The 12,243-nt window shown below is 37.0% G+C and overlaps 1 protein-coding gene across 1 annotated transcript in view; it reads right to left on the reverse strand.

The window, feature by feature from the left end:
• Positions 1 to 12,243, reverse strand: part of TTC27 (tetratricopeptide repeat domain 27) — an 83,470-nt gene that overhangs the window by 35,880 nt on the left and 35,347 nt on the right. The window contains exon 10 of the mRNA XM_026695524.2: positions 6,131 to 6,244. Within this exon, the coding sequence (XP_026551309.2) occupies positions 6,131 to 6,244 (114 nt within the window). The remainder of the gene's footprint in view (positions 1 to 6,130; positions 6,245 to 12,243) is intronic.

Genomic DNA, 12,243 nt, shown 5'->3' on the forward strand with positions numbered 1-12,243 from the left:
TGGATTTCAATATCTACTTGTTGTAGGCAGCATAGGAAACACCAAATAGCTATGGAGCCATGATATAAAATTCTGACAAGACATTAGCTAATTCTATGTCCTTCTAATTTAATTTTCACATTTCACTTTATTTTTCAGCCAATGTTATTCCAAATCCTTTCTTGATATATTCAACTGTAATTCTGAATGCTCCATTTTAGGATGATGGAAACTCAACATTTATTGAAGGCATCTTCAAGGGGATGGCAGTCTAGTTTAAAATGTATAGTTCAAGAATAATTTCTAGTTGTTAATATATATAAATCAATCAAGTAATAAATAATAGTGATGCATATTAACAGGCTGTCTTTTATCCTACGGATATTAGTGTTCATTTCTGCTGAAGAGCAATACTGTAAGGCCATCTGACAAATTGTTTTAATGAAAGCATTTCTCATCTTAAGTTTCTCATCTGAAAATAATTCTTTTGTGTCTGTTTTAGTGTGTAATATATCAATTATTACAGCCATTCCCAACCTGAGACTACCAGATGCATTTGCTGGAAGTTATGGGAATTGTAGTCCAATAAATCTAGTGGACATTAAGTAGAAAATTGGATTAAAAAAACCTAGGATCAGAGGAAATTACATCTAAGTACTTTAAAATTCCACATGGGTATGACAGACATCTTAGATTAAACACAAAATTTTATCAATTGATGAGTCTCCCTGTAAAAAAGGTCCTTTTCTTATTTGTACACCCTAAAAAAAGCTAGAGAAAAACAAGCAGAAACAATTTGAGATGTTTTATTTCTAATAAAATTGATTGGGGAACCTTGATGAAAATTAGCAAGATGATCATTTAAATGTATCATTTAGTAAGTTTTAACTGTTAAAATTCTGTTAAACTGTTAAACTGATAACAATTTAAATTTAAATTATCCTCCTGACTCATAGAATGCTAGTATTTGTGAAATAACAAACCTAACATTCTCTTAAGTTCCCTGAAGTAATTTTTAACAATGTTCCCCAACCTGGGCATTGAAACAGAAGAAATTTTGCTCAACTAAAGGCAACTATGGGTAAAACTAAATGATAAAGAAGGCAAAGATTAATTGGAGAAAGATATAAAGAAGATATAAAGAAGGGATGATACAAGTATATGCAAGAATTAAAGCTAAATCGCCCCTAGAAATTATTGCTAAAAACAAAGCAGATGGAATTGATGAAATGCTAACAGAACTTTTTAACACTTAATAAATTACACAAATAAAATAATACATGCAGCATGTAAGCAACTATAAAAACAGAGATATAGTCAAGGGATTGGAAAAAGTCAATTACTACTCCAATACCAAAAATGAGCAGTACAAAAGAATGCCCAAAGTATCAAATACTTGCATTTATTCCTCATGCTAAAAAAGATAATGTTCTACATTGTGTACTTCAGATTTCAATAAAAAGAATTGCCAGACAAAGAAGATGGATTTAGAAGACGCAAGCACACCCAAGAGAATGGTGCTAACATTCAGTGTATGACAGAAAATGCAAAAGGATTCAAAAGAAACGTCTACTTTTGGTTTATTGATTATGCTAAAGCTTATGACTGTTGTGATCACAACAAATAACACTTAAAATATGGCTGTAGCTGATCAATTTATCTACCTATTGGAGTATATGCCTGATGACCAGGAAGCATCTGAGAACAGAAGATGTAGCAACTAAACTGCTTAGCAACAGGAAAAGAAATCCACCAAATCCACAAGATTGTATAATGTCACTTATTTAACTTACATGCTGAATACATCATGAAAAATTCTGAACTAGAAAAAAAAAAGAAATAGGAAATAAAATTGCTGTGAGGATCATCCACAACTTCAGATATGTTGATAATACCATTCTCCCAGTGGGAAGTGAGGAATCTCTTGCTGAAGGTGAAAGAAGGGAATGTAAAAACCAGTGTGCTACTTAGTACTAAAAACATCCAAAGATTATGTCAACAGATAATTTCCATCCAATACAAATATGAGAAGAAGCTAAAATCAGAGTTTACCTCCCTGGGCTCAGTAATTCAGAGATGGTGACTACATTTCTATTTGCGAAGAAAGACTGTGATAGAACAGCCCAACAATTATTCTTAATCATTGCTTGTAGCAACTTGGATTAAAAATGGCTAGTCCCTAAGGACAAGTTTCTCAGAACTCTAATTATTAACATGTTAACATTATTAACATTAAGAAGATATTTTAGGTAACAATAGAAAAATTCCATCAAGTATTGTATTTTCCAATTAGAAAACTGTATATAGGCATATTAAGACAGCAAGTTTCTGGTTTTTCTCAAGCTCTTTTACAATAAAGCGAGGAAGACTTTTTTAATGAACTTTGGGAAGTCTACACTTATTAATTTAGAAAATTCTATTAGACATAAGCATGCCTAATAGAATTTTAGACATGTCTGCTCATGTCACCACCTCTCACAGTTATTCACTTACAATGTTGTGGTCCTGCTTTGGGGCCATTCTTCTTCCATATATATATGTATATATTTAAACATATTTCTATACTGAAATTAAACAAACCTGAAATATGGCTTTTGCTCAAGCTTGATAACCGCTCACTCCCCAAGTTCCCTTCAGGTGCAACTATTATGCAAAGACACATATTAAGCAAAAGAGACAATTCTGCTTTTAGGTTGTAAAGCAAGAAACTATCATTAAAATGGTATATCCAATTACCAGCTCTCTAACAGTTTTACTTGGCAGCCAGTTTGAATATTGCCCTATAATTTAAACACTCAATAAATCTCCTTGGATTCAGACAGCTTAATTATCCAGCTCCTTGTATAAAAGTTTGCTCCTGATAACTAGAAACAGCTTTCTAAAACTAACTCTGTAGCAGAAGATGAGCTATTACAAAACAAAACACCCCTGTTTTTCCAAAAGGGTCAACTATATTCTGCTTTACCCAAAATAATAAATTACAATACATATAAGCAAAAGGAGATTAAAAGCCAGTCTGATATATGTAATTGTAATGGACCAGATTGGCTTCTGCAAATGCAGATGAAATTCTTTCAAGGGTATCTGGGAACAACAACCTTAGCACAAATATTAGCAATCTGAGAATAACACTACCTGACTAGACTGCAAGTTCCTAACAAATCCAAATGAATTCAAAGTATGGCTACATGCGTGCCTGGAAAATGGATCTTCATATCCTATACTGTGTAAAGTTCTCTAATTTGAATGCAATGCAGATACTACCTAGGGTACAAACTGGCAATATGGAATATTAAATAGTGAAGTTGCAATGACCAAAAAAAAAAAAAAAGCCATGCTGGAACGACTGGCTGAGATTGAACAATTGTATGCTTAAAAGGCATGGAAGAGGATATACATTTTTTCTTATGCCTGTCAATACAATAAATCAATTCTATTCTGAGCAAAACTACAGTAAATTTAACTTCTAATCACTAAACATCTGTACTTCATGGAGAGACTCCAAAAATTCAGAATATTGTAGGGCTTAAGGGAATATTGCCTTCCTATTCCCAACTCTAGCTGTTGTTTTGAAAACTTTACTAGACTGTTTATTGAAAATCATATTCAGAAATTATTTTCCCTTTGTATTTCTTCAACTAATTTCTCCTAGTAAAAGCTATATAAGAACTGCAATCAGCTTTAGCTTTTCCCTTCCATGTTGGTCTTAATATGGCCTAGGACATATTGAAGGATCAGGCACAGGAGATCTCTTAGTCAACAGTGTGATTAAGAAGCATGCCTTGTTTAAAAATACTATAGCTGTGGAATTAAAAATATATTGGAATCCTCTGCCATGTGCACAGGATGAAAAAGCACCGCCTAAGGCATATGAATGGAATCAAACTATACAAGTGAATAGCCATATTAGTCATGGCTAGAAAGTCATCAAGACTTTTATGGACAATCCTGAAGAAGCAAAGAGAATGTTGATTAACTTTCCAGTTCAGGAAATCCTACGCTCCTCAGTATTCATCACAGAATAAGCTGCATATGATACTTTATTTGGTATCATGTCTGCCGATGTCAACCCTGTTCACATCTTAAAAGCAACAGATTCCTGATGTCTGAAGGAATCATTTAGCCTAAGTTCTTAACCCCAGAGGTCTTCTAATCAAGGCTGTCAAGAAAAAGACAAAATTGAACTTTCAAAAATTTCCTGGAGGCCAAAATATTGGAATAAGAACATGATAATAAAGAGGATACAAGAACTATTTTGTTAAAGGATATGATTTAATTATTGGCTAACAATATGTGGATAAAATAGAAAATATAACTACTTAAAATAAAGAATTCAAATTATGTTCAAATTATATTCAAATTATGAAGAGTAATATTTCATGGGAACTTGAAACAACATGCAAGTTTATTAGGTTAAAAAAATAGCTCTCTCCTGATTCTTATTGTCCCATGCATTACGTACTAAATCTTTACACCTTTAGGGAAGCTACCGTATAAAGCACAATTGCTAATTAAGATGTATATCCATATTACAGAGAAAGGGAGAAACTAGTATGATGATAACTTATGATAATTATGGCATAGTCTTATGGACAATCATGTTAGTGTGTGAATTAATACAAAGTGTAAGATGGCCAGAAGAAGGCAGGAAAGAATGACCGGCAGTTCACAAAAAAAAGAGCAACTAAAAGAGACAAATCAAATCCATGGTCAAAAAACCAGCCAGGGTTGGGAACAAGATGAAATAATATATGTGAAGATTAAACTGATTATTATTAAACTGAAGTCCTGGATCGGCTCTGACAAGCAAAAGAGCCAATTTTAAACAAAAAGGCCCATACAGAATGAATATGAGACCATAGAATAGAGAAGATGGTCAGTTTCAGATTGTTGTAGGAAAAGATCACACTAAATCTTTACTCAGCCAGAGTAAAAATAGGAGATGATGGTAAAAGTCCAAAATGAGTATAGGGCCAAATACTGAACCCAAAGTACAGGAGACAAACAGAGAATCAAGAGAGTGGAGAGATTTAGAGAGTTAGGAGTTTCGTGGGATGGGGATTGCATTAATATACGTGAAGGGTTTAGGTTTTTGAGTATAGTGTTTCTCAACCTTGTCAACTTAGATTCTTGGAGTTGAAGTCCACACATCCTAAAGTTGTCAATGTGAGAAACATTGTTCCACTACATCACCAAGTGAACATAAGACAACCTTGTGATGCAGCTACTAAAAAGACAAATGCTATTTTGGTGTGTATGAACAAAAGCTGAGCATTCACAGGGAATAATTATCTCATACTCTCTTCCTATTCCCCACTTGGAATACTGTGTCCAGTTCTGAACACCATAGTCTGGACTAACTGGAACGAGGAAACTACTAAGATGATGAGAAGTCTAGAAACCAAGTCCTATGGAGAACAGTTAAAGAAACTGAGTATGTGTAGCTATGATTTTTTATTCCAGTCTAAATATAAATGTTATCCTCGGTCAAATACACATTTCAAATGACTCATTTAAACGATACATTGAAGATAAATTATAACATAAGTCAGCTTAACCACAACATCACTTCTCTTTTGAAGAAGCCACAAGAAAGAGCCTGCTGCAGCTGATTCAAAAGAAAAATTGGCCAGCATAGGTTGCAAATGTTAAGCTACTGGCACCCTCTCAAAATTACCCATTAAGAGTTTTTCATTCAGCAACAGGAATCAAATGGCGCTCAGGTATTTGTCAATGAAGGATTTTTCAGTGGTTAATTTTACTTCACTGAAGCACTGGAAACACATCAGTGGGGATCCAAACCTAGTTCATTTCTTCTCTTGTACTTTGCAATATTCACTATGAGTTTTTTGGTCCCATTTCCTCTGCAGATCAGGCCCTCTGCAACTTCAGAGGTAGTCCCTCTTCTGAAGAGGGTTCATGAAAAAAATAAGTTGTTTTGATCAAAAGGTAATTAAAACATTTTCCCTATTCTGAAGTAGAACCACAAAAAGAATCAACAAAATTGCACCCACGGATTCAACGTTCTACAATTATATTGAACTAAAACTTCCATTACTGCTGAATGGCAAAGTTGGTGATGAATCTGAATAAATTGGTTTCTAAGATTAACAGTTTGGAGAAGGAGAAGAGAAACCAAGAAAAATGTTACCTGGGTCTGCCTCATCGCCCGTTCCATTCGACGAATACTTCCCTTCTCAAGTTTTGTTCGTAGAAGAAGAGCAGAGGTTTGGATTGCCCAGAACTTTGGTTGTGAGAGCAGATACTGAGAAAAAGGAAAGAAAAATAGATGTATTCATTTTTTGAATAGAAAATATTTTTCAGCATAGTGCTACAATCCTATTGTAATCTATGTTTTTGATACATAGTTAAAGAACTGAAAGACCTATATCAATGCTATCAATTCAGTTTACAATAACATTATAACCATCCATTTGTATAAGAATGAGGAGGATGAACTGCCTACGATGCCAAAAATGTCACCAGCTTTTACACAAGCTTTCCTATATAAATTACTAAAAGAAAAATTAGAACATTGGATTCCATGTATTATTGACAAAAAAAGCAGAAAACCAAATGCTCAAACAAATGTTTCAGAATTACACTGGTTTGGACCCAGCAGGACTCTACCAAAATGGAAAGACATTTCTGTTCCAGCAAGGTTCCATTCCCTCAACCTCAAACTTTTTTAGTGAATTTATTTTTACGTGGCATCAAAGTCTTGATATAAAGATCCAAATAGGAAAGACAAGAAAAGCCACAATGCACAAGAGGCATTTGGTTAATACTTTTTGACATTCTAGCGATTTTCTCAAAAGCACTTTAACTCTCCCATGAAAAATGACTTTAAAATCTGACCAAGGATAGATAGTTTGGTGTTTTTATTGACCAAGAAGTAGAATAGCTGCTGTATTACACAGAGATCTATTATATTGTAAAAAATTTCAAATAAAAGTCTATCCAATATTTATTGCATTCACTATTTATATCCTTCATCTAATACTGAAAACATTTTAGCAATCAACAGTAGCCACAGACTGCATCCTTTCACGTGTCCTTTGCTAGACTTACTCTGCTATATGCTTTATGGTCAGAGTAAGTCTGGAGAATAATGTGCACTATATTTGATTGCCATGCTTAGGATTCTGATGGATAGAACAGGAAAGTCTTGAAAAATTATTTCAAACTTTTCAACTTTTTAAAAAGGAAAAATATACTATCATGTATCTAGACTTGTTAGGCCTTCTAATTATCTTTTAATAGACTTTGTAAGAGGAAGAGAAGTATTAATCTAGGCAGCAGGATGACAACCAAGTTAACTATCAAGTAGAGGTAGAGATTTCTATTAATGAATAAGAGAAAATTATTATGAATTGTTTCATTTGGGAAACAAATTATATTAATTTCAACATACATCTATACTGAGGAAGAATTTACTGGCCAAAACCATCAATCACAAAGAAGCTAATCCTACAAGATTGTCCTGTTTCTCAAACAATTGTTAAAACTAGGAAAGATATTCTGTATCTTATATCTTGTAGGATCCCAGGGGGAATTCTGGGATGGTCAAGTTCTCTGCCACTGCCAGATTCAAAGTAGATCAAGACTTCCCAGCTTTATCACAACAATGGTGATCTGGAATGGAGGAAATAGCTATCTATTATTCTGTGATGCAGCTAGATCATTTTGGAAACTCAATGGATGTATCTTTAGTCCAACTTTAATAACTTTATATTGTATTTGGAATTGAGCACCTTTAAAAAAATAAATTAAGGGTTTTTAAAACAGACCATCTTCTATACATCATAAATGTTCTGTTTCTTTATCTCTCTCTCTGTAAACAGAAAGGATTGTGTGCTGGACCATAGAATGCTCTCAACAATCCATGTATCAATGGCCTGTTGTTTGTTGCTGCCTGCTGCTCTCTAGTGGTCAAGATTGATCCAGGATTCAACTGAAGTTGCACCATTATATCATCCTATCATGGCTGTATGATTTTCTACCAACATTTAAGTCTTCCAGCAGCGTGTATCTTCTTCAACTAAATATTTAAAACTTTGCAGACTAAATCAGGAAACATAACTGGAATTATGAGAGCACGTTTTGGCTTCATTCACAAAATGGTAGCCATAGTTGCTATGAGCAGTCATTAAACAGTGAATAACTGATCAAAAGACAAACCTCACTGGATTCCCAAGATATTTCCTACTTCCTTGCTCCATTTATTTTGTCCTGAGAAAGTTGTCGTGTTTCTAAATTATCTAAGGAATATTTATAATTGGACAGTATATAAATACCGAAAAACATACACACAGTTCTTCTATTACTTTAACTATCTTTAGGCTAGAGTAAACTATTTTTTAAATTTAACTTACATTACTGAACAACTCACATGGTAAGAGCTTTGGAAATAAACATTAAGAAGAATATGGGAATTTGGTATTTCCACTAACTGTACAGATTTTATATATTCCACAGAAATAAATGCAATAATTGCCGTTGGCTAAAGATTTATGTCTTCAGAGCTAGTTTATGAATACATAGCAATATATGATTTCATAAGATACATCTGGAAATAAAGCAGAAGGGAACAAATATAATTTGGGCTTTTGTATTATTAACAGATATAATTTAATGTAACAAGAAAAGTAGACCTTTTAAAAGATGGAATCAAGTGAGAATCTAAGGTCTGTTCAGCACTGATGATGTTAGCTAGTTTGGGCAATGAAGCGTCTGCAAGAAAACAACCAAGCTCAGAGAACACCCAGGACCCCTCATATCAACCCCGAGCCTCAAATATTCTCCTTTCTTGGTCCCATTCAGTGAGTTAACAGAAATATGATAGAACCATGGAGAAAACATGTAATTAGCCCTAGTTCTGACTTCTTTGGAGACAATTTAACTAAATTCATCAAACAAGGCAGTCATCTAAGGTCCATGTTTACTAGAAAATATGAAGATGCAATTTTATCATTTTTGCTGCAAAGCATTATTAAGTTACAGCAGCACTTTTCAATGAGTTCTCCTAGAATGCAAGATTTCCGTTGTGTAGCAGGGCAAGTCTTAATGATATCAGTGCTGGAAAAAAAGGGCATTCTTCAACCTTATTTTTTCCCCAAGAAAAATGCTACTAACATGCAATCACACTAGGCTGCTATTTCTGCCTCTAAAGCCATGCTCCTGCACTATTGAAACAGCTTTTTTATACAGCAGGAGCAGCATGCAATTTGCCACAACTAGCTTGTTCAATGCTAAAAAGCAAACTCAAGCGAAGTCTCCAGCTTAATCTGCACAAAGGGACACTTTAATTAGAAACAGTGCTTTTCCAGATTTTGTTTTATCTAATCTTCTAGCCACTGTGCCAGACTTTTAACATTACATCATTAAAAATAAATCATAAGAATTGCCTCACTGGATTAGACTAAAGGGTCTTGCTATTCCAGGACTGCAAAAAAAAAAAATGTTCAAGGGGAACTTTTTAAAAATATCTGCATCTATATAGATAGAAAAGACATATTTCTAATATTTTCAGATTAGCGAACTATTTGTTTTTTTTAAGTAATTTTTTTCAGCAAAGAGTTCCATTTTTAATTTTATCCAAATGAAAATGACGTGTACACACAGGTTTCCTGAATAATAATAAATATACTGTGTTTCTCACAAAATAAGGCTGGGCCTTATTTTTTTTTTGACCCCCCAAAAAACCAGGTAGGCCGTCTTTTGGGGGGGTGACTTAATTCCCCCCCCCTTGCCTCCTCAGGCGGGCGGGCAGCAACGGTTTGGATGTTGACCTTGGCGTTGGTGGGGCACTTCGTATCAGGAAACCTTCCATCACTGTTGCTTTCCCTTCTCCCCGTACTGCCACGGTGTTGACAGCAATGCTGCGGCATTTGGCACAGCCATGCGCGGCCAGCCAGAGCTCCTCCCTGCAACCAGAGCCTGGCGGAGACACTCTGCTTCAGGCACTCCTGTCGCCGCCTTCCCTTCGCCTTCAAAGGCAAAGGCAATTCTTTTAAAAAGACGGCCTACTACCAGTATGACAAAGACACCCCTGCCTGAGAGGGCAGCCCAACCCCACGTGGGGAGGTGAATCTCCCGGGCCCACAGCGCAGGATCGGCCCACCCCAGGAGAAGCGCCCAGCTGCTATCCCTGCCTGGCACTGGGCAGAGCGCAAAGAGCTTCACCTGGGGCACCCAGCACAGCTGACAGGCGAGCCCTCCTGCCCGGCGGCAGAGCTCTCACCAAGGCAGCAAGTGCCTCCCCACTGGACCCTCCGCTCATCCCACCAGGGCAGCGCCGGAGCCATGCAGGCTGGGCAGAGCTGAGAAAGCGAGCTGCGGGTGCACGCCCGCCTGCCAACCGAAAGAGCTGGGCCGACCTGAGCTTGGCTTCCTTCCCAAGTCCCTCCAGCCCGAACCCGAAGGGGCCACCGGGAGAGGCCGCCCGAGGCAGTGATAGCGCCCACCCATCCGCAGACAGGGAGGTGAGGCGACGGCAGTGCTGCTTCCCTGCCCGGCGGGTCCGGCGGAAAGAGCCTGAAGCTGTGAGTCTTTGTCATACCAGCAGTTGGGCGTTGTTTTTAAAAGAATTGGCTTTGCCTTTGAAGGCGAAGGGAAGACGTGCCTGAAGCCGAGTGTCTCCGCTGGACTCCGATTGCAGGGTCGAGCCCTGGCTGGCCACGCATGGCTGCGCCAAATGCCACGGCGTTGCTTTAAACGCCACGGCAGCACAGGGAGGAGGGAAAGCAATGGTGGCGGAAGGTCTCCCGATACAAAGTGCCCCACCAACACTGAAGTTAACGCAGGCAGGACCATATCCGGGTAAGCAACAAAAGTACTTCCTAGCGGCCAGCCTCCCCCCACCATTCCCCCCCATTTCGCATGTTTAATATGGGGGGAGAGGCTTAATTTGATTTTATGCCTATAAAGCATGCTGGGACTTCCTATTGGGGGAGGGCATATTGTTGGAGAAACACGGTAGACTTGAACTCATTATTCACAACATTCAGTTCCACGTATCTGTGGGTTTTGATCTGATGTTTTGAGCACACCACATTTCACAAATATGCAGATCTGATACTGATCCCACTCAATTTCCCAGTGACCTGCAACTTTCTTACCCTATATGGTCATTTTCTCCCTGTCTGTTACTCCCTCCAGTGTGAACATGAGGAAGCACATAGTCTACGGCTATGTGTATATCCAATCAATCTCTGAGCATTCTCCAACTGTCTTTAGAAATAATGAACCAAGCTGAAGATGTGTAGGGAAGAGCTCTGCTAAGAAAAACAGCACATTTGTGAAAACTATTATCCCATGTTGCCTTGTGAGGACAGTCCGGTATCCATTGCATATAACAGACTTAAGAAATCTGCTCTCCACTCCACAGAAATAACACCAGGTGTCTCTGCAAGTGTGAGGATCTCAAGGTAATTTTCCATCTATGCAACCCCCACCTGAATTGGGTGAAAAAGACTCAAACTCAGAGGAAGTTACGATTGAGTAGAACCATAATCTGTAAGAAAGGATCGTGGCTTGATAGATGGTGGAATGGTAGAAGGAGCTGAGTGCACTTGCAGATTCTGATTGTACAGGCTCAAGAATTGAGATAGCCACCATAAGACAAAAATGTATTTCACTGTTTCTGTATTCTTTATTTTGAGCCACTATTTTTTGGATCTCCAGATATTCCAGTTATACAGGATGTTCTAGATGTGCTTCAACAATAGTTCTGTATTTTCGTGTGTTTCTTTCAGGTGTGCAACTTATAGACAATAGGATCTAAAAGGTATGCACATTCCCATTGTATAAAAACAGAAAATTTCTATAAAATGGTATGTGGTAAAATGGTAAATTACAGGCTACACATACACTCCACATACATAGGATATCCTACTTCAACACAGGAACTTTTCAAAATGATGCTGAATTGCTCCTAATTCATAAGTAAATAGATGCCTTTGTTCTTATGTATAGATTGTACAGAATCAATATTTGGTTCACTATGTAAAACAACGAGGGAGAAGGCAATGGCTAATATTTCTGTACCATTGTCAAGAAAACTCAATGGAGGTGGCCATGAACTCAACAGAAGTCAAGCTCAACTAAACAGAAATTTTATTCCTGTTAATTCTTGACAATCTTTGAAATAAGCATTGCTTATTTCAAAACACCCTAGGAGGTTTTCTTTCAAGGACTTTTAAAATCCTTCCTAGGCAGTCAGACCCATACCCTGTTTATGGGCATTGACAGAAACTAAAGAGC

Source organism: Pseudonaja textilis, chromosome 1, assembly GCF_049901715.1.
Source record: "Pseudonaja textilis isolate UNSWEBS1 chromosome 1, rPseTex1.2, whole genome shotgun sequence".
Lineage (NCBI taxonomy): Eukaryota > Metazoa > Chordata > Lepidosauria > Squamata > Elapidae > Pseudonaja > Pseudonaja textilis.